This window comes from Crocuta crocuta, unplaced genomic scaffold (assembly GCF_008692635.1).
Source record: "Crocuta crocuta isolate KB4526 unplaced genomic scaffold, BGI_CrCroc_1.0 scaffold273, whole genome shotgun sequence".
Lineage (NCBI taxonomy): Eukaryota > Metazoa > Chordata > Mammalia > Carnivora > Hyaenidae > Crocuta > Crocuta crocuta.
This window is the reverse complement of record NW_027529425.1, coordinates 6248471-6276467: the sequence shown is the minus strand read 5'-3', so window position 1 is coordinate 6276467 and position 27997 is coordinate 6248471. Positions and strand designations below refer to the sequence as shown.

Here is a 27997-nt window from a genome sequence, read left to right as displayed (position 1 = left end):
CCTTCCTCGGACACCATGCCTTGATTGGCTCGCTTCAGGGCCCCACACGGTCCTGACTGGAGCCAGCAGAGCACAACCAACCCGGCAGTGTGTCCACGCTGCAGCGCCTGACCGTTCGGCGGGAACCGAGAGCCGTGACCCGGGCACGCTGCCTCTCGAGAGACTGGAAAGCTCAAATTCTGCAACCCCATCTGTCTGAAGAAGTTCCAGCACCTTCTGATGGGTCTCAGCTGGCGCCCGCCGCTCTCTTACCCAGGCCTCCTGTGTCCAGTCTCCCTTCCTGGCTCCTGCCCCCGTTTCATGGCGCACATCCTCCACGGCCTCGTGAGAAAGGGGGCGGTGAGGCGGGGGCACTCCACACGTGGCCCACGAGGAACCAAAATGAACTGCTCCCTCAGGTGGGCATGGCGGACTCCCGGGGTCCTCCCTCACCCTCTCTCCCCGCTTTCATCTGTCCTTCTGCCCTTTCTCACATAAACACCCCAATTTATAAGTCCTTTGTTTAGATGTGCATTTTACTCTTTGATGTTTTTAACTTCCAAAAGTTCATGTGCTTCCTCTTTGAAGACGTTTGTTAAATTTTCTTTTTTAATGTTTATTTTTGAGAGAGAGGGAAACACAGAATCCGAAGCAGGCTCCAGGCTCTGAGCTGTCAGCACAGAGCCTGACGCGGGGCTCAAACTCACAGACTGTGAGTTTATGACCTGAGCCGAAGTTGGACTCTTAACCAACTGAACCAGCCAGGTGCCCCCAAATGTTTTTTTAAAATGCAGTATCCTCCTTTGGGTCTGAAGATGACCGTGGACAATCGCCAGAGGCTTCCTCGTCCCCTGGTTGTGCTGTCCCCGCCCTCAATGCCAGACCACCCTGGGGCCCTCTCACAAGGAGGGTGAGCCGTGGGTCCCGCTGGGGACAGGCCTGGACGGGCTTCCAATGTCAGATTCTACAACAGGAGCCCACCCAGAGGGCGTTTTGGGGGGTGATGGGAGAGAGGGGTGGGCTGGGGCGGTGGTCTCAAAACCACGTGCACCCCTCTGTGTTTGCTCTGGGGCTCCTGTCCAGGGATCCTTTGAGGGCCCCTCCCCCCAGGGTCTCTGACCCAGCAGGCCTGGCATGGAGCCCAAAGTCCTGGGCTCCTAACGAGTTCCTGGGGAGGCGCTGCCCGTGTGGGGCCTGCCTGTGTGGACTCAGGGCTCCAGGAGAGTAGCCCTAGTTCTCAGTCTGCTGGGTTCATTTTTGCCAGGGNGACGTGCCTTGGAATGACACTCTCTGGCAAGCACCTTTCCTCCTCTTCCTCTCTGCCTGTTACCATCCCTGCCTGGGGCCACTGGCCACATCTGGCCTGGGGGCTCCAGGGGCACCGCTCAGACTGGCTCTTGGCTCTACCACTTTGGCCCGTGAACCAGCCACACAACAGCTTCCCAGGTTCCAGAAGTCTGTTGTGTTGTCTTCTCTCTGGGGTTACATCCAGGCTGGGGCCCCTCTCCTGGCCACATGCTGCTGCCAAGAGGGTGTGGGTGCCCCCGGCCTGGTGTCCCCACAGGGCCCCACAGCGCGTGGTGGCCATGGGCAGGCTGGGCCCCCGAAACGCTCCCCGCCTTTGCTGGTGGCCCTTTCCTGTGCCCTTGCAGGGTGGCTCCAGTGTGAGAATAGGAGGGCAACTTCCCTGCATGGGGGGTGACGGGCCTCGGGGAAGCTGCCCTGATGTATGGAGCTGCAGAGCGAGGCCATGTCACAATGGGCAGCCCCTTGCATCTGTGCTCCCCCTCCCCACCGCTGCCGCTGGCCTCTGTGCAGGGGACTCTGGCTCCTGTGAAAGGTACTCAGGCCCATGAAAGATGGTCCCCATTTCTGCGGACTAATGCATTTACTTATGATTAATGGGACACATATAAGCCGGGAAACAGCATTCATCTGTGTGTGTGGAGGCTGTGAAGAGTCGAGCCCCGTGTTTCCCCACTGCTGCCTGAGTCACCTGCAGGGGCGCTCATCCCAGGCCCTCCCGTGGCCCGCTGCCCGTAGGACGGTGCCCGGTGCCTACCTGCCACCTCCTTGGGTGAGGGCAGACCCGCGGCGGCCTCCAGGTCGGCGGGGACGGGGCCACCCCGCTCCAGGGCGCGCACCAGCGCCCGCAGCTGCTCGCACTCCTCCTGCAGCTGGGCCTGGTCCTCGCGCAGCCGCTGCCTCGCTGCGCTGGCTGGGTTCATGCTCATGTGTAGCACTTTGGTTCTGCTCTGGTCGTAGCTGCCCTGTGGGACCACGGGGCAGGTCAGCACAGCCCGCACCCCCGAGTGAGAGACTACCGCGCCCTCCCCTGGCCTTGTGCCCTGCTTGGCAGGGTGACAGGGCCACTGCGCACCTGGAGTGGCAGGAACTTCTAACCGGGGAAAACCAGGAAGCCCCCTTCTGGATTCTCACAGGACAACTATAAAGGCAAACTGGGAGGGGTGTCTCAAATGTGCTACACTTCACACAACGCTCTACCAACTAATGTTCCAAAGATTGGGGGCCTCCTTGCTACCACACACCCTGCAGGCTCAAGGTCTGCAGATTTAAAAATGAACACAAAACTCAGAGATAAACTGGGGCGACTGGTGGCTCAGTCGGTTAAGTGTCCGACTTCGGCTCAGGCCATGATCTAACAGTCTGGGTTTGAACTCTGTGCTGACAGCTCAGAGCCTGAGGCCTGCTTCCGATTCTGTGTCTCCCTCTCTCTCTGCCCCTGCCCTGCTCATGCTCCGTGTCTGTGTCTCTCAAAAATAAATAAATGTTACGAGAAAAATCTTAGAGATAAACTGTGAGGGGAGCTCAGAGTCCCCACATGGCTGGGCCCTGTGTCACTGTTACCAACACCCCAAAGGCCCCAGCTGTCACCAACTAACCAGTGTGGACGCTGACCTCACTCACCAGGAGAGACCCCTGTCTACAAACATTTCCAAATGCAACCACCCGAGTCTATATTAAACTAAGCATGCGTTCCTGACCTCCACAACCCGACACGACGCAGCCCAGCCCCCACCCAGTTTGGGTCTGGCAGCTGCGTGCAGAGGGCAAGAAACAGCCTCTCAGGCTCCCGGGTGCTGAGGTTGGCCCCTCCTGCCCCCACGAGCCCTAAGGTGGTTGTTCTCCCACATTCCAGAGTCCATCTTGGGCCCTGGCCTCGCGATGCTTCTGAAGTCCCGCACACACCAATGTTCAGCGTGTGCTGTGAACTCAGGGCCTCTGGTGAATGCAGGCATGAGTCCGCCAGTATGGTGTCAGAGTCCCGGCCTGGGTGCCCGGGCACCACTCATGCACCGCTCTGGCCATCTAGCTCTTGCAGGACACGGTCAGCTGGAGCCGTTTCAAACGCGCTTCCTCACTTTGCAACACTTGGCGACATGCAGTGCAGGCTCCACTGCGGCTTTTGGCGGCCTGCTAGCTCATTTCTATGCTGCGCTGAATAACATGGCCTCGTACTATGCACCAGTTCGTGGGTCTACTCGCTTCCAAGGGACACCTCAGAAGCTTCTAGTTTCGACAGTTATAGGTAAGTTGCTATAGACGGTCCCATGCAGGTTTTGTGTGGACACAGGATTTCAAACAACTACACCCAGTTCCTCTGTTGCTTCATGCACCCGCCTCCACAGGGAACCCGGTGCCCCTGGCCACCCCATGGGAGAGCCCTCACTTGGCCAGCAGGCCCACCTCAAAAGCCCTCTCTGCTGCTCCTGCCTGCCCGCCAGCTGCTGCCGCCCCGGGGAGCAGACACGAGCCCCACTCCCGCCAGTGCAGAATCTCCTCTGCCTGACCAGTGTGAGCATGGCCTTGGGACCTGGGTGAGGCCAACCATTTTCCTGAAGTTTAATCTTCAGGAACAGGGAAAGAAGCTTCCTCTTTCCAGAAGCCGCAGCTGGGACACTGAAGGCCTCAATGTCTTCGACGAATCCCGTCACTCCCCTCTCGACCTGGAAGAGGCCTGCCCGCCACGGGGAAACAAGATCATCTCTGCAGAGACGGAGAGCGAACAAGGCCCGGCACCAGTACGCAATGATGCACGCAGGGCCCAGAGAGCCATGCAGCCTGCTGCCACCCAGCATGGCCGTGGGACCTCCGGGCAGACACCACGACACGTTACAGTCCTCAGCAGCACCGACTGCGAGCCACCAACACACAGACAGAGACCAAGAGAAAGGGTGTGCCGGGTCAATAGAACAATTCAATTTTTAAAATGGGCAAAAAACGTGAACAGGCACTTGACAAAAGGACATGTTCAAATGGACAGCAATGCGTGAAATGGAGCTCAAATCAATCGTCAGACCAAAGCCAATTAAAATGGCACTGAGATGCTGGGTCTTCTCCCCAAATGCTCAACTGGCACTGACCCAACGGGAACAGCCAGCGGCAAGGGCACAGAGAAGCCAGAGCTCATCCTGGCGAGGATGGGAACTGGTGTGGCGCTGAGACAGCCATGTGGCAGTGCGGCTCCTCTAACGGCCTGCAACTCGAAGCCTCACACAAATGTCAGCAGGGAGTCAGGCACCAACAGGTCCACGCCGACCAGACACAGTGTGTGGCCCCCCACAAAGAAGAAGGGATGAGCACCTACAGGCACAAGCAACAGTGTTGAGGGTCACCATTGACGCTGACAGAACAAGTCAGACGCAGTGGAGGCGCAGCCTGCAAAAGCAGGCCAGAGCGCTCTGTGGCACTGGAGGTCAGGGGGAGCTGCCTGGGAATGTAGGTGGGGCAGCAGGGGGCCCCCGAGGCATTTGTGAAGTTCTGTTTCTGGCTCTGGAAGCTGGTCACCAGCATGGCCAGTTAATGGAAACTCACTTCCGGTGTCCTGCCTGGTGCTGTGATGAGAAGGTGCTCCTGGACACAAGAACTGTCCAGACACCCCTGGGGAACCGACCAATCGACTCCACCAGGGTCCAGTCTTGTTCAGTAAGAAGACCAGATACACAGGTGCACAGATGCACACTCACACTGTGCCCACAAACATGTGCACGCACACACGTGTGCACATATACATACACCCACACATACACACTGGCGTGCACGCACGTCTGCCCATAGATATACACGTGCATGGACATGCGCACAGATATACACTCACATGCACACACATGCAGATACATACACACACATTCACATATGTACACGTACCTACTCACATGCAGGCACACAAGCTCATGCACACACATGCACAGGACATGTGTGCACACATGTGTGCAAGGCAAGCCACACATGTGCACACACACTCGCACGCATACATACTCCTAGCACACACACACACGTGTACACTGACAAGGGTACACACACTCATACATGGATTATCAACTCGTGTGCATGCACAAACACACGCAACCACATGCACACGCAGACGGACATGTGATACACAGACTTACACACATGTATGAAGGTCAGAGAACCCCAAGGGGAAGGGGGGCTTGAGCACCTTGCCCTGGTGCGGCTGGGTCTCCGTCACCTGTGGGTTCTGGCTCATTCCCTGATGACCCCGGGTCAGCCTGGGGGTCCCACCTCTTCCCCCTCATGCCCCTGGATCTGCTGAGAGCAGCCCTAGTTTTTTGGCCAGCATGGAGGCTGCATATAAATGACCTGCCAGCGCCCTGAGCCAGTGAAGGCAGAGCAGGAGCTGCGTCAGAGGCCCCTCCTTCAGGAAGCCCCTCTGGGACGCCCCATCTACAAGGTGGTGCCCGAGGGCTCGGGTGTTAGGAGATGTCCTTCCTGGAAGAGGTAGCTGTCTCCTCACTCAGGAGGAGCATCTGTCGGGTCACAGCAAGGGCCACGCCTCTCTGGTCTCCCTGACCAGGACAGGGGCCACTGCAGGGCACAGGAGGGAGAGGGCTGTCTGAGGTCTTCCACGTCTGCTGGTGAAGAGAACAGTGTCACTTGGAGGAAGGCCCACGGCCTTCCTGGGACAGGTGCTCTGGGAAATGGCATCTCCTGAGCAGATGGGCAGGAGGCTGCTGGCCCTGAGACCCCACCTCGACCCTGCAAGTGAGGGATGCTGGGCCAGCTGAACACTCCATGGCCTGTCTTCCTTTCTGCTCAACATGCAATGATTCTTCCTCAGACAGTCCCATCTCCCCGTGCCTGTGTGAGTCCTGCCCACATGTTTCTCCTCGCTCTTCCAGGGACAACGGGAAGAGGGCGCATCCTTTATTCTGAACATCTCGCTCTCCGGGTGAGGAGGCTGGCCACTGACACATTTGTTAAGTGCAGCAGGGCCCTTGCACGAACTTGAACTGCGGTGGGCGTGGTCCCGCCAAGTCACTGGACAGTGTAGCCACCGCGAGTCTGGGGAAGGGGCCAGCCCAGAACACCCAGAATGCACCCCGAAAGGAGAGGCAGGCAGGATGGGGGAAGGAGAGCAGGGTCCTCCCTGTCCTGAGTGCTATCTCTAGCATGTAAATCAGCATCCTGGTGTCACTGGCATGGGACAGGGCAGTGGTGAGCCCCTCAGAGAGAGGAGAGCAGGGATGACACGTCGGCAGCCATGGCCCCCTTGGCCCCTGTCCCTGGTGTCACCTCAGAGAGCAGCAAGGGGGGTGGGTGGCACGGTAGGGCCCCGGCAATGGCTGTCCGGTGAGCCCGTGGGGAAGGCGCTGAGCCGGGAGGACTCGGGGCTGTCTATGGGTTTCTGAGAACCTTGTAAAAACCTCAGAGAATAAAGAAGCTTCCTGTAGCTGCGGTGGAATCACAGTCTCCGGGGCAGAAGGCAGCGTGACCCCTTCCAGCTTTAGCACTCTGGCAAAGATAACTGTAAGCATGAATCCATCGGCCCTGCACGGCCCGGCAGAGGCCCTGTGACTGCAGACAGGCCAGCAGCCTGCTGGGCCTGGGCCTTTGCGGGCGGGGGGGGTGGGGTGTTTCTCATCATCCATGCAGGGGGCAAGCAGGGAGGGAGGGATGGATGGGCCAGGGGTGGGGGCGGCAGGCCTGCCCTGTGTCTGGCACTGGATGCTGGTGAGCGAGTCCTCTGGCGACACCAGAGGCCTAGCTCCCAGCATGCACGTGTCCCCTAACGCTGTTCTTCCTTCGGTTTGCCTTCAACCCTTCAAAAATGTAAGAACAAAGACAGGCCGGCAGGCCTTGGGCCTGGGCCCACCCACCCCTGCTGGGCTAGAGGGTCAAGGCCCTCCTTCCCTGGGCCACCTAGCAGATGCTCTGCTGGGCCCAAGACAGGACGGCCCAAGACAGGACAAGCCCGCTGCTGCCCTGGGAGGCAGGTGCGGGTGAATCCGGTGACTCGGGCCTGGGGCAGGACGTGTCCCGGAGGCGCTGAACCCAGGTGGGCACGAAGGACCACATGGCTCCCTGCCGGGAAAGGGTTCCTAGGACGGCCTGAGGGGGTGCTCCCCTCAATGGGGAGGGGACGGGGCAGCACACATGTGCGGGGGCTTCAGGACCCTGCAGGGCCTCGCCAGGCAACAGCCGACATAGGGAGAAGGCAAAGTAGGGACATTCTTACAGGTGTGGTGAGTCGGGACACACGACCCTCTGGCTATGGGGTCACCGCGAGAAGGCCAGGCACCGGAAGGCCTCGACCCCCAGCATTCATAGTGAGGATGGCTGTGCTGCCTTGGTCACAGCACCAGTCACCTCCCCAGCGTGGGGACGAGGCGCAAAAGCTCTCGCTCTTTGCACCCTGGCCACAGGAAGTAGGGTCACCACGTACCCAGGTGGCGGTCAGTGGCCACAGGGTCCTGGCAGGGGTGACCTCTGACCCAGCCCACCACGGGCCAGCCTGACAAGCTGACGGAAAAGCCCAGGGCAGGAGGTCCCCGCCGTGTGGGAGCACAGATCCCTGGGCCTGGCCTCACCTCGAGCGGGGACGCTGTGTCACAGAGAGAGAGCCCACGGCCTGTGCACAATGAGTTTTGCTACCGGCCACACCACGCCCCACAGCCCTGAGCTCCCTTGCCTGGGAAATGTGGAAAACCCACCCCCAGGACATGCCGAGGACTGATGGAGTGACATGTGTTCAAACCCATCCCAGCTGTAAAGTTCCATGCCGGCTGAGCCATTTCTTGAGCATGCGGGAAGTAGCCAGGGTGCTGGAGACTCTGGGTAAAGAAGAGGGAAGGTTCCCAGGGTATCCTGGTGGGGATGAGACCCATCAGCGGACGTAAAGGCCACAGCCAGACTTCTTGGGTGCGGGATTAGCTTCTGTCCCTTCCCTGTGTCCTGTGTGGAGCTGTTAGGGCCTGGCAGATGGGGTGAAGGGCAGGGAGTGGCAGCTGCGGTCCACATCCCCCTGGCCTCGCCCCTGCACTGCGAGGGGCCTGCCAAGCACAGCCATCAGCTGTCCACGCTGCGTCTGGCCCTGGGTCCCGAGAAGCAAGCGCCCAACTAGGCCAGCCCTGCAGAATCAGGCTGTGAGGACATTACATGCCCTGGGAACATGGCCCGTGGCTGATCAATTCTGGGCATCTGAGGCCACGTGGCTTCTTTCCTCTTCACACTCACACTGACAGGTGAAGTTGCAGCCCGCCGCACCACTGGGAGTCTGCCCTGCTCTGCCTGAGGCCTGGCATCTGATGCAGGTGCCCCATTTCTAGGACCAACCCCAGGACACGGTGGAAATGTGTCCACGCGGAGCCTGCCCCCTCCCCACAATGGGAGACGCAAGCCCGAGCCCCCGCCCCAGATAAATGACGGCCGCAGGAAGGCTCACAATTGCGTCTCTGCTCCCACAGCCCCCAGATCCTCCCCGTGAAGTCGGCCTCGGCCTCCAGGTCAGCGCAGCGTGCCTGAGGTCTGGGTGTGTGCGCGTCAGCTTGCCCTCTTCTGACGCACCCACAGCGGCACGCGCTCTCTGCAGGTCCACCCATGGAAGCTGGTGATGGCGCTCAGAGGACACCACAATCACCCAGACACCAGCGAGAGCAAGGTGGCTGCTGGTTTAGGCTGCTCAGTTTTGGGGTGTTGGCAACAAAGCAAGAGGGAAGTGAGGCTGCCTCTAGAGGGGAGGCTAGAGAAGGAGCCGGGCACCGCGGGCATCCTGCTCCCCTACCTGGTGGGCCGCAGGCTCCCTGGGAGGCCCCAGGGCTGTGCCTTTCAGGTTCTGCATGCATCTGTTAGAACAAGGCCATAGGTCACGCTCCGACCTGGGTCACCACGGTGACAGGGCAGTGCACTGCCGACCTCCGCCCAGTCCTCATTATAGAGGGAAAGTGGGGGAACACAAAGCAAGCAGCCCCAGACCCCCCACCCCCCGCTGCAGGGCTGAGGGGCCACATCGCAGCACCAGGGACAAGGTGGCCTGGTCACAGTGCAGGCCCTGCTCTGACCGCTGGTGATCATGTGCCATCTCCTACAAAACCCTTGTTTTAGGGGAAACAGGCAGACAGCAGGTCAGGGGACAGAGCCTGGGGCCCGGAAGGCTGGGGCAGGTGAGGCTCCTGTGCTCGGGCCCACTGGTGGACCGCTCTCCTGTTTTCTGGAGGTGGCTACTGTGCAGGCCAGCTGGGAGGGGCAGAAAGTGGGTAGGTAGGTTTTGTGGCCACACGGCCTCTGTCATCATTGTATGTGGGGGCAGCCATAGATGGACGTGAGCAGACAGGCCCTGCTATATCTCAAGAAGACTCTATCTGTCAAAGCAAACAGCCGGCCAGATCTGGCCTGTGGGCTCTGACTCTCTGACCTCGGGTGGACAGTCTGAGCGGGAAGCAGGGAAGAGAAAAAAGGACCTCCTGCAGGGACACGCTGTGGGATGTGGGGCAGGGAGCACCGAGGCCAGTCTGAGGGTAGTGTCTAGGGCGGCCAGGGACAGATGGGCAGCAGCTCCGCACCCTTCCTGTCCCCAGCACCCTGAGAACAGTGCGGGGCAAATGTCGCCGGGAGGGATTACAGACACAAATAGGCACCCATGGACCAGAGGACATGGCAATCCCAGTGGCTTCTGCAGCTCGCAGGGAACTGAAAGGGGCTCGGAATAACCCTGGAAACTCCAGCAACTCTGGTCGGAAGAGCAGAGTGGGACGACCCCCACCTCTACTACAGGACAGAGTAGTGCCGGTGTCCGGGGAGACGGTGAGCTCACCGGAACAGAACTGAGAGCCCGGAGGAGACCCTCATGTCCACAGCAAACTGACTTCCCACAAAGGTGCCGAGACCGTTCAGCAGGGAGAACAGTCCGCTAACATGGCGCCGGGGCCACCACACATCCATGTGCAAAAGGTGTGAGGCTGGATCCCTACCTCACACTACAGGTAAACTAAGTCAAAATCAAAGAGAGCTCAAGCTGCAAGACTTAAAAGAAAATGAGAGGATCAGCCTTTGTGACCCTGGCTTTGGCCATGGATTCTCAGACAGGATGCTAAAAACAAGGAACAAAAGAAAAAACTTTTCATTAGTAAAAATGAAAAACTGTGCTTCACAGGACACCAACGGACAAAACGGGAGGAAGCATCTGTGAGTCGCACATCTGTACGTGACTCGTACCCGGGACAATGGTGAAGCCTCACAGCGCAATAGCAGCAAGACCCAGGTCACTGACCTAAAAACGGGCAGGGGTCTCTCTGCACACTTTTCCATGGGAGAGATGCAAACACTAACGAGCACGTGATAAAATACCCACTGCCGGTGTTGTTGTTAATCAGGGAAACGGGAACCAAGTCACAGCAAGGGCTGACAAGGACTTGGAAGACTCGGGAGCCCCCACGACTGCCAGGCAGATGTGAAACGGCACAGCCTCTGTGGGTGATGGCTCCTCTGAGCGGTGAGACACTGAGTGACCCACTACCCGGCAAGTGTACCCGGCAAGTGTACCCATAGGCATCTGCCCGGGAGAAATAAAATCCACGCCCGCCAAGAGCGCTGCGCACCCACGTTCACAGCGGCATTATGCCTAACAGAAGATGGGAGGGGCCCAGGAACCCAAGATCTGGTGAAGGGTGACCTGTACTGTGTCCATGGTGGAGTATCACTCAGCAAAAAGGCGCGCACACTGACATCTGCTACCATATGCGAGATCCCTGGACACGTGACGCTCAGTGACAGAAGCCCGTCACAAAGGACCACAGATCACGTGACTCCAATTACGAAAGGCCCAGAAGAGGCATGGATGGAAAGCAGAGAGGGGGCTGCGAGGGGCAGGAGGCAGAAGGGTGGCAGGGAGGGGTGGGGACGTGTGTCTGAAGCGATGAAAGGGGAACCCTATCTGTGAGGAGAAAAACTATGGAATTGCTCTCCATTTCAAACATGTGAGGCATGAGCCATATAAATCTCCATAAAGCTGGTTAAAAAAAAAAAAAAAAAAACTGAAGGAAAGAGGTAGGGCTGAGAGCCGGCGCCCAGAATGGAGAGGAGCGCCGGGCTCTGTGGGGGGAATGCATGCTGGGCGCAGCACAGCCACAAGCCCCACTGGCAGGCACCCCCCACTTCCATGCCAGCCCGGGGCCTGTCAGGCTGCCAGACCAAAAATCTCTGAGCCTCTGGGCACCCCTGTCCCTCCGTGTGCCCAGGGCTGGTCAGGATTCATGGCCACGGGCCCCCTCGAGTGATGCTCCCTGACCTCATCAGCAAAGGCTCCCTGGCCCCACCTTCTCAGACCGTCTTCCTGTGGACACCACCCTGCCCCGGGCTCCTGGGGCTCCTGCAGGGGCCCCCAACACTGCCAGACCCCATCCCCAGGGCAGGAGCCAGGCCACTCTGCCCAAGCTGGTTTCATCTGGGTCTTTGACATGGGGGTGCTTGGGGTGCATGGCACATGCAGACCATCCTGAGATTACGAGGCAGGGGCACAGGCCAGCGTCAGGACACATGGCAAGCTCTGCTAGGTGTTGCCTGCTGGCCGGGCGCTGCAGGGGTCACAGCGAGGCCTGGTCTTCAGGGAGGAAGCGGGCGCCGGGGGGTGGGATGCATAGGCCGAGTCCTGGAGATGAGCTGTCAACACCCTGAAGGCCTGGGTTTGCCATGTGGCACCTCCCACACTGGGCTCGGAAGGACGAGGGCTCCCACCTGGAGGCGGCGAAGGGGAGGGGACCTGGCTGGTGTGGTTGAGGTCCCTGGGAGTCTGCTGTGGCCCAAGACTGGGGAGCGTGCAGACCGAGTGGCCAGATGCTGCCTTCCCAGGGGCCAGAAGGACTGGCTCTCACAGCAGCCACCCAAAGGCCCGGCCGACCTGGACTTGGATCCCGTCCTTGTCCCCCCCCACACCCAACAGGGCTGTCCCTGGGCTGGTTGGTGGCCGGCAGGTGGGAGGCTAACCCCTCTCAGGACCACGTGGCTGGGCTGTGTGTCCATAGGCTCTGCCTGAGACACCGCCCCGCTCAGTGGGAAGAGGCCATCCCTTCCCTTCTGACAAGGTAAAACAGTGTGGTCGACAATATGGAGGCCCAAGAGTGGAGGGAGAAGGGACGTCCAGCCGCCAGGATCGTGGGTCCCCCACACGGTCTCAGTGGACCCCACCGAACCCCCACCCCCAGCTCTCAGGCAGTGGTCATCAGAGGTGACCTGCACCTCACTCCCATCCCCCACTCGGAGGACGTAAGCACAGGGTGTGGGTGGGGCAGGGGCAGTGTGGCCGCAGGGGGCTGGCACGGCCATGAGGCACCCCTGTGGAACAATGGGGGAAGGTGGCTGAGATCTTCCGCCAGAGACGGGTCTGATGCCCAGCTGAGGAGCTGCGTGCTGGCCAGAATCTCAGAAGGAGAAGTTCGGATCTTCCTCCAGCGAGATGGCCTGCCCACCCGCTGCCAGCACAGGCCTGCCACCCATGGGGAGTGGCTGTTTCTGCCAAAGAATGACTCCGTGGAAGCAGAAACTGGGGACTGGGCATGGGGTGGCTGGGGTTACGGGGGAGGGGGTGTCTGCCGTGTGTTTCTGGGGAAACCCGTGGTGCACTGGGTGAACCCCGCTTGCCCCCAGAGCCCGGAGGCTCCCGCCTCGGCCTCACCACACGGAATCCCTTCTTTTGCCCCAGCTCCCTGGCAGCTTGCAAGATTGGCCACCTCCCTGTGCATCCAGGCCCGCCGCACCAGTATCCTGAGTCCCACAGGGAACATCTGTGACCCCTGACCCATTCAGGCCCTTTTCCACCTGTGGCAGAGCAAGGGCGGGGCCACCATCCCCAAGGACCTCCCGGCTGGTGCTCACAGGCCTCGAAGAGGGCAGGCCCCAGGAGCCCTGCTCGGCCTGGCCTGCAGCTGCACGTGCTATGGAGCGGCCCCTCGGCCCAGGGCCCGGGAGGGAGGGAGGGTGCCCACCCTGCCCTCACTTCCCCCCCGGGCCTGACGGGCATATCAAGAGGCCCTGCTGGAAGAGGCAGAGATGCAGGGAGAATTAAACGGCACAGTTAAGTAAGTGCTGGTCTTCATGCATATTTATAAATCACCCGGCCTCAAAGCTAAATCAATATCTCCCGCAGCCCAAGGAAGCCCAGCTTGGGGGGGAAGAGCCGAAGCCTGCTGCGTGTAAGGACTGGGGCCAGGGTGGGCTAGTAGACCGGAGCGCAGTACTCCCCAGGCCCTGCTGTGGTGACCTTGTCCCCCAACCCCGGTCCTGCATCTTCTGCACAGGCCCAACGCAGGGGCCCTCACTGCTCAGGAGCTCCATGATCTCAGGGGCTGGCCTCATGTCCCTACTGCCTCATGGGCGGGGATGGGGCCAAGCTGACTTCTCACTTGCTGCCCACTGGGCCCTGAAGCCTTGGGCACACAGGAGACCCGGTCCCCCAGAGAGGGACCCCACCGGACTGTGCTCACGGCAGGTACAGAGAGTAAGGAATGCTGGAGGGGGTCAGGACGGAACCCCCCCACCCATGCCTCCCAAATCTGCAGCACCTTGAGCAGCTGACCCATCTCCTGGTTCAGAGACAGAAACTGAGGCCCAGAGAGGACTGGAGACCCACACAGCTGCTCAGGACTGGTCACTGGGAGGGGTAAAGAAAGGAGAGGCCCAGGGCTGGAGGTCCCAGAGGAGGACCTGGGGACCCTTCTTCAAGCCACAGGCATTTTACTGAGGGGGAACAGGTGCTCTACAAGCCTCAGTCTGTCCTTGGACCAGCAGGGCTAAGGAAGAGGCTGGGGACCACAGGATCTGCCCCCAGCACAGAAGCTTTACTGAAAAGCTGGGCATTCGGCATTCCCCGTGGCCAAGGCACCCTCAGAAAACAACAGGGGTATAGAGCCTGCCACCCACCTTATGAGGGGGGTTGTGTGCACAGTGTCCAGCATCTGCTGCAGCCACCAAGAGGCCTGGACCCTCAGGTCAAAGACCCTTGCGTGTGGCTCCAGGAGTACAGCAGGGGGAGGATAGAGCCCCGGGGGAGCAGGCCAGCCTAGGCAGGCACATGTGGGTATGGCTCTTCTCACGCCGCCATCTGGGCGACCACTGTGCCCGCTTCCGACTCAGTGCCGGAGAACACAGAAAGATGGGTTTGTCCACCGACGGCCACGTAACAAAGGGGAGCAAGGTGCACCACGTCCCGTGGCTGGCCAGAGGAAGACCACTGGGGACAGGGGGTCCGGAGGGGGGCCTTGCCCAGCCAGGCCTGATACTGGTCCTCCATGGTGCAACACCCAGAGGGAGGCCACTGCTGAATCTCAGGGCCTGACTCCAGCTCAGAGTTCACCCCCGAGGGGTGGTCTGGAGCTCTGCTGGCCTCGGGCACTGGAGCAGGCCACCTGCATGACGCCGCCGACCCCTGGGAGGCAAGCAGAGATGAGCGTTGCTCATGAGGGCAACAGGACCACATCATTGGCACCTCTCCCCTCCTGGAGATGGAGTGGCAAGACGGGTTGGGTCCTGGGACTGAGTGGGGCACCCATCCCTCCTCTGCCTGCACACAACCAGCTGCCCGGCCACACACACCTGGAAGTCCTGGGATAGTGACATTCCTTGTCCTCTGTGCCACAGAAGGACACCAAAGCATGTGGTCCTGCCAGGACTTTGAGTGGCCCTGAGTCCCTCCCAATGGCCTGCTCCCTTCCCTGGGTGTCTCCCTGAGGGAGGCTCACAGACGCACTCAGCCCGTGGTTTGTCTCCCCACCAAACACAAGCTCATCCAAGTGGGGCCCTGGCTGCCTCAGCCTCTGCTGCCCCCAGGTTAGAGCAGCACCCACACAGCAGAGCCCAGCAAGGTGGCAGGCATCCCACACCCGGCGCCGGAGGTGCCTAACGACCGCTGCTCAGCCCAGGGGTTCCATCCTTCCCTCTGGCCAACCACCCTGGGGACACATTCAGAAAGCACCATGGACCCTAAGCTCTGGGTCTGCCTGAATCTGAAACATCACCTCGCGCCCCAGCGGAGCCCCTGAGTCTGAGAGAGCCAGTCGGGGGTGGGGCGGGGCTGACGAGGTAGAGACAAAGGAGGGAAACCAGCGTGGCGCCTGGAACAGACTTGCCTGAAGCTCCTTTGTGCGGGGCTGATGACTGCAACCCCGGCGCCTTCTCTCATAAAACGGGGCTCCTCTGGGGCAGCCCCTTCTGTGTTCCCACAAACATTCCTGAAAGAAGTTGGAGGGGAGGGGGCAGAGCCACCCGGACACCAGGGGAAGGGGAGGGCCGCATACAGACGGGGAGGTCTGTGCTCTGGGGACCCTGTCTTCTCGAAGTGCCAGTGCAGGTGTCCATGGAGCAGTCGTGCATGCGGGCACCAAGGAAGAGTGCCTCTGTTGCCACTAGGCGCACCTGAGCACTCTGTGTGCAGCACCTCCGCCTCTTGCCGCAGGGGCCAGAGCAGGGGATGTGTGCCCACATGAGGAGCCCCCCTGCCACCCCTGTCTCATCCTGGGGGCACCTGGCTCCTGCCACGGCACCTGCTATCTGGCCCCAGTGCCCATGGCACCCACGTGGTGTGTCTGTACGCTCAGCTGGGTGTCCTCTGGAGGCGGCCGGGCTCCGTGGGCCCTGGGGACGGTGCCATGGAAAGGGCGGGTGGGAGCGCGCCAGATCCCCCCGGGGCAGAGATGCTGCCAGCCATGCCCCCAGCTGGGCTCCCCCCGGCATCCAGGCTGAGAGCGAGCACGTCTCCATGAGGTGACACAGCCGCCACAAGGGCTGGGCAAAGTCAGCAGGAACGGCAGGCGAGTTCCAAGGGGAGCAGTGTCCAGAGCCCCATGCGGTAGGAGCCGTGGCCCAGGCCAGGGTCAGGGGAATGGGAGTGGGAGCAGGCTGGAACATGTATCTAGGGTACTGGTGGGTGCTGGCTTTCCGGGGAAGAAGGGGCCAGGAGTGCTGTTCGCCCAGGGGCAGAGCTCCCGAAGCTGGCTGCACCTCTACCCGTCCCAGCTGTGTGGTCCCGGGTGCTCCCTGGCTGGATGGCAAAGCGGCTGTCACAGAAAGGCCCTGTACCTGGCGTCAGGACCACAGGCCTGCCCCGGCTGGGCCCCAGAGGCTCAGTCCCAGGAGGGACGCAGGGGGGTCACCAGGCATGAGGCCACACCTGCCCTCCCTGCCCCTGACATGCAGGCGGTCCTGAGGCGCGGCCAACGTGCTGCCCTCTGGCCATCTGCCTCACATGGCTGCTGAGATGCTGCTGGTCCCTCCTAAGGAAAATTCGACCGCCCTGACAATGACAATTACGTATGACGTTTCGGCACCCCTCTCATGTCCAGGTCTGTAGGGCGCCGGGTACCTCATCTATGCATCTAAAGGCCTGGTGAGGAACACGCGGAGGTGAAGAGGGGTGGGCACGCAGTCTGACGTGGCCACAGGCCAGGCCGCCCACATATGGCTAGCAGCAGAGCAGGGCAGGCCCAGTGTCCTGAGGCCTATCCTGAGGCAGGGGCTCCAGGGTGCCTCGGGGTGCTGTCGGGCCCCCTGTGCACGCGATGGGCCAGGCTGGCAGTCTGGGGGTCTGAGGCCCCTCAGAGACACTGGCTGGCACCGCTCGTGAGATGGGAACGGGCTTGCTATTCCAGACACGTCACTGCCATAAAAAATCAGGAGAAATCAGTGCGCATGGAGATGTCCCCACACAAGTGCACATCAGCGAGGCGGCTGTTTTTAGCCCCTGCGTTAATAAACATGAGCAGCGGGCGCCGCGGCAGGGAAGGGAGGCTCAGTCTCTTTCCTGAAGAGCCTTGTTTTACACGTACGTGCGAGAGCACAGGTCCCGGGCACGCGCCTGCTTGCTCACTCTGGTATGCAGGGGCACCCGCGGCCGCCACGAGGAAAGTCACACGCCTTCTGAGCGGAGCCCGAGGTCTGCGCGTGTGCATGCATGGTGGTGAGACCAAAGACCCCGCCCTGGAGGGGAATGACATGAGAAATGTGCCAGATGAACACACAGCCATAAAACGTTCTAGTGGCAGGTCAAGAGGACCCTGCAAACATTCCCGTGCAGAAGACTGACGTCTGGTCCCTGGGTTTTATCTTTTGTAAAACCTAACAAATTCTAAATTAGTTGGGGGATAAATTCATCCCAAAGGACATGTAAACATAAAAGGTACCTGGAAAATTCTGCCGGACAAGTCATGGGGCGGGGGGAGGGGGCGCATCATCACCGAGAGCAACCCACACCTAGCCACACGTGGGCATCGCGACCTTAGGGGGCGGACCTCACGCCACTGAGGACAGGCTTCTGGGAAGCGGTCCCAGGGCCCCGAGAGGACCCCCTTCTGGGAACCAGGCTGATGCCAGGCTTCGTCCCTTTTAACACACCAGAGCTTGCGGAACGCCACATCGGCCACAGGTCAACAGTGAAAAACAAAGCCGCTGCGGAGGACCTGCCTCACCAGCTGAGGCCAGAACGGAAAAGGAGGTGAACACACCTACATGAACATGTAAATATCAAAACCTTCTTGGTAAAAAATGCCTCAAATGAAATCAAAAGACAAACGATCAATTGGGAAAACCTACACACAATTTAAAAGCACCTCAACTCCTGACAACACGGCAGCACTGAGAAGTCAACAGGCACTGACAGCCCATTTGAAAGCTGGATGCCAGAGGACACACACATAGACACGTTCAAAGATGCTCCCTCTCACGGGCAGGCTGTGGGGGATCGGCACTCTCCTAGGTCAGTGCCATCCCATGGTGTGGGCCGTGGCCACAGACAGACCGTTGTGAGGGGCTGTCTGGCAGAATCTAACAAAAGTGCAGGTACCCTTTGATCCCATTATAATCTCCCTTCTGGAAACTTATTCTACACACACTTGCACACATGGACATGTGACACACAGGACGTATGCCATAGCCATGTTCAGGACCACAGAAAGGAAGGACAGCGCCTGCGTGGCTACTAAAAGGCAGCCCGTGGAGTAAACCATGGCACGGCAAAGCCACGCAGCTCACAGCCCAGAGAGAAGTGAGGAGAGCTCCCAGATACGGGACGTGAAAAAACAAGGCACAGGATGGTTTGAAAATAGGCCATCTCTGGAGGTAAGAGGGGGTGGGCAATACGAACACGTTAGGAAAAAAACCCAGAGCATTTCACGTACCTAATCCTCTCAGCCTCCACAGGACTCGGAGGCCAAGCAGCCATACCCGCCCCCGTGTGCCCCACTCGCTTGGGCCGAGAGACAGCCCCAAGGCTGGTGTGTACAGCTGACCCAGGGACGGTTGCTGCCCTCAGAGCTCACAGTGCAGAGGGCTGACCTGCAGACGGGTCCCAGAGGTGGCGTGAAGGCGCCGCCCAAGCTGGGCCCGAAGGATGGGCAGGGCTGGGGTGCCCCAGGACATGGGAGCTGGGGCCATGGGCCACGACGGCGGCCCTGAGGGAGAAGCCAGCTGGATGGCGGCGGGGCCCTATTTGTCCTCACGTGGCCGCCCAGGCTTTCAGGGCGGGAAGGGGGCCGACAGGGCAGCAGAGGCCTGGGTCTCTGCTAAGGGGATGGAGGTGTGGCTCGTGGCAGCAGGTAGGCGTGCTGGGACTTGGGGGATGTAACTGAATGATCTCCTCACCCTGCAGCCGGTCACCAGCTTCTGTGACCCCAGGTATCCCCTTTCCCCAGTGACTGAGGTCCTAGGGAGGAGCCTCAGGGCGTTAGACGCAGGGGAGGAGGGGGCAGCTCCCGCACAGAAGAGATCAGCGCCACCTGCCAGGGGCCAGCTGTGGCCACTGCCAGCCACCGTCTGTCTAGGACCCCGGAGCCCTGGTCACCCGGCTGACACTGAGGGAGCCCACCCGTGGCGATATCCGCCCTTTCCTCAGCCCCAGAGCAATCTCTGGGACTCACGCTATGTCCATGTGTCCTCAACACGCAGCTTGTGGGGTTCGGCCCCTCCAGGAAGCAATGCCCAGAGCGCATTTCAGAAGCGCGGACAGCAGGCCGGTCAGGGGCAAGACGTGCCCAAGGGCGCAGCAGCAGCCAGACAGTCCACAGGGGAGCAGTCAAAGGCAGGAGGGTTCTGAGAAGCAGAGGTCAGGCCTGTGTTGGGCTCATGGCTTCCTGGCAAGTGAGAGAGGTGGGGTGGGGGAGATCCACTCACAGGGGGCCCAGGCCGGGCAGGAGGAACTTGCAGGTGAGGACAGGTGGGAGCAGCTTTGAGCAGGTGGGAACAGGTAGGAGGAGGAGGGATGGGGGAGGTCCGCCCCGGGGGGCCCAGGCCAGGCAGAAGGAACCTGAAGGTGGGAGCAGGTAGGGCCAGGGGGGAGCAGATGGGGACAAGTGGGAACTGGTGGGAGCATGTGGGAGCAGGTGGCATGGGGGTGGTCCATCCCCGGGGGCCCAGGCCGGGCAGGAGGAACCGCAGGTGAGAAGAAACCACTGAGCACCTGGGGCGGTCATCACAGCATCGATGGGGAGAGGACGGCGTGATGTGAAGAGCCCTCCCCGCCCCCCATATTCAGGAAGAGGAAAGGAGGTGAAGGCCGGGAGAGTATGGTTAGACAGTGCTGCCTGCCTGGTGATGCAGGGACGGGAGCGGGGACGTCTCCACAGGCACTGTGAGCTTTCCGCTTACAGGCAACCCAGCAATTTTCTACCCACTCCATTTCCAAAAAAGATGCTTATTTCAAATGTCACTGGGCTGCAGTCTGGTCCCTTTCCTGCGCGGCACTGCCGGCTGGCTCTGGGCAGCCCCACCCTGCCGCGGGGGAACTGGCGCGAGGGCTGGGCTGGGGGAGACTGGGACCTCCACCCACCCCTGACCATCACCTGCCTGAATGAGCATCGTAATCAGACAACACTGAGGGGCAGTGGGACGTGGGCTCAAACCCCAGAGATGAATTCTGCTTGATTACACGCATGCGGAGGCATTTACAGGGAAGGCTGCAGATGTTTGCAATTTGCTTTAAAACGCATCAAAAAAGTTAAAAGGATTGATGGATGGCAGAGGGGCGGCATCACACGACGCCACAGTAAAGCGCTTGTGCTGGGATGTGGGTGGTGGGTAAGCAGGTTGCGCTGTGGGGTCCGCTCATCTGTGCTCAGATGGGCACAGTTTGCGGCCAGGCCGGGCCAGCATCTCCTGGGCCCAGGGCCGCCATGCGGCCGGCCCCCTCTCGGCGGTGCGCGGGGAGCCGCAGGTGGCTTGCTGCCATCAGCCCCCAAATGTGACCCATCAGAGACACAAATGTGGAAGGGCACGTTTGTCCCCTTCAAGGCAAGACATGGGACGGTGGCGTTACTGACTGCAGTGGCAGCGGTGGTAGCCATGCTCAGCTGGCACGTGAGGCACCGGCTGGGTGCTCTCACCCAGTTAGCTGAAGCGGCCCACCTGAGGCCGGGCCCACAGGCAGTGTGTGCTCCCCCCTCCTCCCGAAGGAGAGGGCAGGTCCGCGTCAGGGCAACAGAGACCAGAGTCCTGCCACCATTCCTCAACCACTCCCCTGGTTCTGGGAAACTAAGGCCAGTACAGGGATGCATGGGGCGGGCACCCAGGCAGAGAGGGCAAAGGCTGCGGCTGCCGGCCGTCTCCCGCTCTGTGGCCACCAGCTCGCCACAAGTGTACCCCGGGGCCCCTGGCTCCTGCAGCCATGCCGAGAGCACAGACCTGCCCTGCTTCCGGCTGGACACGCGGTGGTTTGCTCTCACCCAGCCTGGAAAACGCTGCATGCATCCGACCCATTCGGTCTCTAGAAGAGGCGTCTGTGACCCCCGGTGGAGGCCCGCCGCCCTGGGCTGCAGCAGCAGAGCACTCGGGGGACCGAGGTGGGTGTGGGGACAGCCAGCCACCCCGCCTGGACGCCCAGAGGGCACAGTGTGGCAGGCGCACGCCCACCTCCGCGCGGGGACAGGAGCTGTCGCCTTACCAGCCAGCTGTGAACTAATTACAAGAAGTTCTAACTAGTGGCTCCCTCTCCAAGCATATGTTCCCAATTAAGTCACACCACAGCTGATTCTCATCAATCCTCTGTGAAGCAGCCCATCTCAAAGCCTCTCCTGGGAGGGCAGGAGGGCACGGAGAGGAGGGAGTCTGTACGGGACCACCCGTGCCACACTGGGGTATGGCTGAGGTCCCCTGCCCTGCCCACTGTGGCTGGCTGCACTGCTGAGCATGTCCCAGATGAGACGGGGGGCTCACAGGGAGGCAGGAGGGATGACACCCACGTGCTCCTGGGGCCTCCCAAGCCCTGACACAGAGAGGAAGGGGTGAGGCATTGCCCTCATGATGGGGAAAATGGTAAATGGCATGAGGTGGATGTGAGTATTTATTGAATGCCATATGGAGCCAGATGTGGCATTTGATCTCCCCAGGAGCCCCATGTGGGCATCACACCCCATTATAAAGGCTGTACTAGATGTACTGGGGGCTCAGATGGCAAAGCCCAACACGCCCCTGGGACCCCAGCCAAGGGACAGGACAGTGTTCGAGCTGAGGACCCCATGATGCCCCTCACATCCATGTGTCCAAGTCATCTTCAGACCCACTTTGCTGCTGCCTAGATCTCGGCCAGATGCAAGTTATTCTGGGTCCACTGTGTGGGGCAGCACGGCCCCCACCTTGCTCTGAGTCGCCAACCTCATTCCTGTCTGCCCTGTGGGGGGCGGGGGTCAGGGGTCTGGGGCAGAGCCCCATCTCCCTGTGCCCCCAGCAGGGCCCTGAGCTCACAGGTGCTTTCTGTGAGCTAGACATGTGCGTGGCATCTGGGTCAGAGGTGAATGAACGGTCACCGACAAAGCCAGTGTCCTGTCCTCTGGGATAGTCAGCTCAGCCCTGGGGTGCCGACCTCACTTACCCAAAGCATCGCCCAAAAGACCCGGGTCAGGGCAGCCCTGGGGTGGGGGGAGGGCGGGGAGCAGACCAGGGGTCCCCAGAGCTGACGCTGCACACCTGAGAGCAGCAACTGGGCTGTCAGGGATGTGGCCCTGGGACTGCAAGGGAACTGAGCTTGAAGCCATCTCCTGCTGGGTTCCCTCGGCCAACTTACGGACCCTCCCTGAACGAACATTTCCTGCTCAGGGGATCCGTGTTGGGAGACTGTGGATACAGAGAGGCCCGTGTGGCAGTGACGGCGCACGGCAGAGGCTGGTGGCGGCTATGACAGCTAAGATGACCAGTCAGGAAACGGGGACCCTGGTGGCATCCCCGAGTGCCCACGGCCCCCCTGACAGGAGCCCCATCTGAGGGGCCCTCCTGGATTTGTGCTGGAATCAGGAACCTAGAGAGGGGCCAGCATGAACCTCCTCTTGCTGCCGTATGGAGGCAGATGATGGACCGCTGTGGGATCAGCAGACGGTCCCCAGACTCGAAGCAGGGGGAGGGAATTGGGTGCCCACGAGTGGCCGAGGGATACCCACCTGGCGCAGACGAGGCGGCAGCATGTGGCTATCTAGAAGTTTCTGCCACCCCTGTTCTGGGGCCGTGGCACAGCTCAGGGAGCACCACCATATCACTGCACAAGTGTCTGAGCCCTCAGCGTGACGGGGGCCTGTCCCCACACGGCACCCCTCAAATCGCTCCCACAGGCACGGACATAGACACCGCCTGCCCCCTGTGGCAGGAGTCCAGCCCCTCGGCTGGGAGGGCTCCTCTCAGGGAGAAACACCAGAGATGGGCTTGCGGCGTACACCCCAACCCCCAGGAGGCAGGTGGTGAATGCCCATCAGGCAGGGCGCTCACCAGCACCTCTCCTCTGTGGCCCCGCCTACCACAAGGCAGGCTCCATGGAAAAGGCCTGGAAGCCAGAGGCGGGACACAGGGACGTGAAGGATTTCAGCAGGACTCGCCGTGCCCCAGCCCGGGGCCCAGGGAGCCATCAGCCCCGATCGCAGGCTCTGTCCGACTGGACACATGGAAAGATGCCCGCCCACCCTGCTCTGACGGGGCCCACCTGACCGGCCACCCGGGCCGACCTGCCAACAGCCCAGCTCTCCATTCTGAGACCGTGGCCCAATTAGAGATGTGTGGGTCCCAGAGCTGAGCACCGCCGACCGCGGCTCCCGGCACCTCGCTTCATCAGACTTGTCACTTTCCCCAGCTCCAGGAATCGGTAATAAAAAAGAGATTTGATTTGCCTCTAATAGGTGTCAAGATAAAATCAATGGCCTGTCCAAAATCTAGGCAATCACAAACCTGCAGGTTTCTTGCCATGGAACAGTTTGGATGGGAGGATAAAAATGAAAAACAACATAAAGGTGCAACCGCAGAAACAGAGCTGCGACTTCCCGGCTGCAGGCAGTGGGGACGGGCCTGGGCACGCACCCGGCCACACAGAGACCAGCCACGGACCAAGCTGGTGCAGGGAGGGAGGAGGAGGACCCATGGGGGTGCGGGGCGGGGCCTCGGGCAGGACACCCTCCCCACCAGGCTCTGAGACACACGCCCTGCTGCGAGGGCGCCTGAGGCAGGTCCCAGCTTCGTGCAGCCTGGAGAACCAGAAGACGGGCATCGGCGGGGCAGGGAGACACCAGGAGGGCAGGGAAGCCGTGTCCCAGACCGCCCGCCAGCACGCACCTGCAGGGTCAGCCGCTCCAGCTGCATCTCCAGCGTCTTCTTCTCTTTCTCCAGGCGGCTGCGTTCCCCCTCCAGTTCCTCAACCTTCAACCTGCAAGGAGAGCCAGACCATCAGCACACACACCGCAGCTGGTGTGTCCACTCTCACGGGGACTGTCCCGCCGGGGTGGGGGTGGGGCACACTCAGGCCTGGGGGCGGGGTGAAGCCTCCATGTTCCTTCTGAAGAACAGCGTTCTGCCAGGGGTCTCATGGACCACAACTCAAGGGAGGCAGGGAGAAGGCCAGCCAGGGGCAGCACAGGTGGGAACCCGCACGTGTCCTGTGCTCTTGGCCCACTCCCAGGGCGCATGAGCATGTATCGCAGAGGACACAGAACCGTGGAGTGAGCTGAAGAGAGCCATGGGCTGGGGAGGGAAGTAGGTGGGGAAGCAGGACCGGAGGGGCTGTGCAGAGTCCTTCTTCCTTCACAGGCCGGGACACAAAGGCTAGAGGCTGACTCGGGCATATGGCCGGCTTCGGCTCACAGTAACAAAGTGCCTAGTTTCATCTTCATTTTCAAGTTTAATTTTTGAAAAGCACTATATTCACATCATTTGAAAATCAGTAAGATTGTCCAGGAAGCTGTGTCCGACACGGACACAGGCTAAGGAACAGGGCCTTCCCCCTAACCAGCTGGAATGGAAAGCTCACATTTCATAGATTATTCAGGAAGGTCTTGGCTCAGGAGTGGAGATAATTATCTCCAGGCGGAGAAGTGCTCTAGGACGGCAGAGCACATCACATGAGATCCGAGAGGACCAAACTCTTTCCAAGAAACCTAATGCATCTCTGAAAAAAAAAGCTTGGGAAGATTTCTATGAATACAGAAACATTCAGAATCAAACCAGCCAAAATTCACAATGTCTGCCAACTAATCAAAGACTAGCTAGCAGGCATTAAAAGACCCAGGAAAATATGACCCATAATGAGGAAAGCAGTCAATCAATCAAAACCCACCATGAACTTCAGCATTAAGGTGCATCCAAGGACATTAAATTGGTTATCACAACTACCCGCTGCTCAGCTCAGCACACAGAAGCCACGAGCAAGACAATTCCCGGAGGGGTGCGCCCCAGCGCCCGACCCCACCAGCAAACTGGGCGGGCTAACACCAGAGCAGACTGCAGGGGGAAAGCCTACGCACTGGAAGACCACAGCAAAAAACAACACAAACCAACACACAAAACAACCCAAAACGATCCAAAGTGAAAGAGAGGGAAAGGGATACTTGAGAGTGACAAGACTGTCACCGAGCTGCACGGGCGGCTTCATGGAGCACAGCGTCAGCCTGCGTGGAGCCCTGGAAGGAAAGGGTGGGAGGGAGAGAAGGGCAGACACTGCAAGGAAAAGTGTCAGGTTGGACAATGAGCACAACCCAGATCCAAGACGATCGGCAAACCCAAGCACAAGGCCCACAGAGGAAGTGGCCCCAGTGCACGGATTAATCTAATGGCTCAAAAAAGCCACCAGTGGAAGGAAGAGATGGCACCTACAGAAGAATAAAGCAGGTTTCTCATCAGACACAATGCAAGTGAGAAACAGAAGGAAAAGCTTTAAAATACTGAAATAAATTAAAAAATACCAGCCCAGAATTCCACTGCCAGTGAAAATACTCACAAAAGCAAAATAAAGACGTTCTCTGACAAACAAAACTGGCAAGGACATGTCGCCAGCAGACCCGCTCCACGAGGGGCCAGGGGAAGCCCTCCAGCAGCAGGGTGGGGACACCAGAGGGAGACGCGGGGCCCCATAAAGGAGTGAGGTGCAGCAGAACCCGTGACTGCCTGGGCCAACACGTGGTGTCAGGGATGCTAACTGCAGCTGATGTGCGGCTGACATCTGCTATCGCGTGTCTCGGGCGTACAACAGTGCCTGTGCACTACTACAGACACCACCGAACGCTCAGCCCGGTCATGGTCTGTCACTGCACCAACCACCGCAGTGCTGTTGGCTGCACTCCCTGTATGGGACATCACATGCTCGTGACTTACTAGATCATAACCAAAGGTCTGTACTCTGAATCCCCCGCCCACTCAGTATCTGTGCGTCGTCTCTGCTTTCTCTTGCTTGTACAGTTCTTTTGTTTTTCTTTTAGATTCCCTGCAGCAGTGAGATCAGATGGCACTTGTTTTCCTGTCTTCAGTCACTTAGCATCATACTTTCTGGGTCCATCCACGTCGTCACAAATGCCAAGATCTCAATCCTTGTTTACAGCCGAGTCATATTCCACTGTGAACATACACCACATGTTCCACCCGAGAATGGAAGGGGATTATTACCTTTTAATAAGATTAGCTGTTGAAACGAAACTAACAAGAACGTACTGGGGTCTAAGATGAAAATACAAACAGAACGTGGGACACACATAGCAGAGGCTTGAGGGAAAACCAGACGGTGCAGCTGGGAGGCTGTATGTCAGGGAAGATGTAACTTCCCTCACAGACAGACTGTGGTAAGCGGAAGATGTGCACCCCAGACCCCACAACAGGCCCTGCAGTAACAAGGAGTGACAGCCGATAAGCCAAAAAAAGGAAATAAAATGAAATAATGAAACACACACAATGAGTTAGAAAGAAGCTGGGACAACGGAAAACAAAGAGGACACGATGAGCCGAGTATACGCAGTAAGACGACAAGACCCGGTCATACCAGCCGCCACAGGACACGTGAACGGTCTACATGCCTGGTTAAACACAGGCTATCCACGCAGGTGCAGCAGAGTCCCCATTACATCACTCCTGACAAGACTGGCAAACAGACGTGAGCCGCTAACACCGAGAAAACCAGCAGAACCATCGTGAACACTCATGCACCCACGAGACAGCTTCCACAGAGATGCAGCAAAGCTGGCAGAAACGTGAGGTGAAAAGCGCAGGCCCGCAATCAGAGCCCGAGATTTTGACAACAGTCTCTCAAAAGCTGACAGGACGATCAGCAGTAACCCCAAAAGGATGAAGTAAGTAGACATGAACAGCACGGTCGGCCACCTTGACGCAAGCGTCCCATAGGAACAATGTGACCACAGGAACAGAGGGCACACACACAGCATGGACCACGCAAGCAGGTTCAGCCTGTTGGGAAGGGTGTTGGTAACTCAAAATCTCTTCTGTGACCATAAGGGAACTGAGCTAGAGATTGGTGATTTCTGATAGCGTCCAGGAGCACGTGGGGTTCTGGAAAAGCCGTCCAAGCCCTACTCTCTGATGAGCACGAGGGGGTCTGCTGTAGTGAGAGGCACTGACGTCGGCCCAAACATGTGGGGATGCGCGTGGTCATGGCCAGAAGGCTCACTTGCTGAGATTTCACTATTCCCCACGCTGTCCTGGAAAACCCACACTGACCCCATTAAATTCCACATGTTTCTTCGTACAAACAGTTGATTGTAAAAATCATGTGGAAATGTCACAGATCCAGAATGTTCCAAACAGCACTGGGGAGAAGACTGCAGGGCTAATGCTCAATCTCAAGAACTGTCATAAAGTCACAGCAACCAAAACAGCACTGCCCTTCAGCCATGTCAATGCAGCACAGCAGGGCCCAGGGACAGACTCCTACACACGGACAAGGGTTTTGATAAGTATTCCAAGGCAATGCAGTGTAGAAGGGATGTCTTCTTAACAAATGCTGCTGGAACAGCTGGGTAGTCACTTTTTTAAAATCCCTAAAATCTGGATTTTGTAAAAAACAAACAAACAAAAAACCCTACCTCAAAATGGAAATAAAAAGCTACACGGAAGTGGAAAAATGATAAAACTGCTAAAAAACGTAGGGGCAACCCTGTGAGTCACAGCTACGGTACCCAAATCACAATAAAGGAAAAAAACAGATAAAGATCTCTCTTTAGTGGCCTTCATGAAGACAATGCAACGACAGGCCACAGAATGGGAGGGAATGTTCGCAAGGCGAGTTATCTGGCGGAGGACTTGCACCCACAATCCCCAGGGAACTCTCCAGACTCAGCAACAAGCAAACCGTCAAATAACAAACAGACAGCAGTGTGAACAGACACTTTGCCAAACCAGGTACCAGATGACGACAGACACGCGAAGATGCTCAATGTCGTTAGTCATTAGGGAGACAAAACTCAAGTGACAGCGAGCCACCGCGCACCTCTCAGGATTGCGGTGAGAAAGAGGACAGGCCAAGGGCTGGTGAGGG

At 59.2% G+C, this 27997-nt stretch overlaps 1 protein-coding gene across 4 annotated transcripts in view; it reads right to left on the bottom strand.

The window, feature by feature from the left end:
* The window catches only part of MAD1L1 (mitotic arrest deficient 1 like 1), a 305713-nt gene that overhangs the window by 68989 nt on the left and 208727 nt on the right, over positions 1-27997 (bottom strand). For all 4 annotated transcript variants that reach the window (XM_077758777.1, XM_077758780.1, XM_077758779.1 and 1 more), the window contains 2 exons: positions 23800-23890; positions 2042-2249 (listed from right to left, as the gene is read on the bottom strand). In XM_077758777.1, the coding sequence (XP_077614903.1) occupies positions 2042-2249; positions 23800-23890 (299 nt within the window). The remainder of the gene's footprint in view (positions 1-2041; positions 2250-23799; positions 23891-27997) is intronic.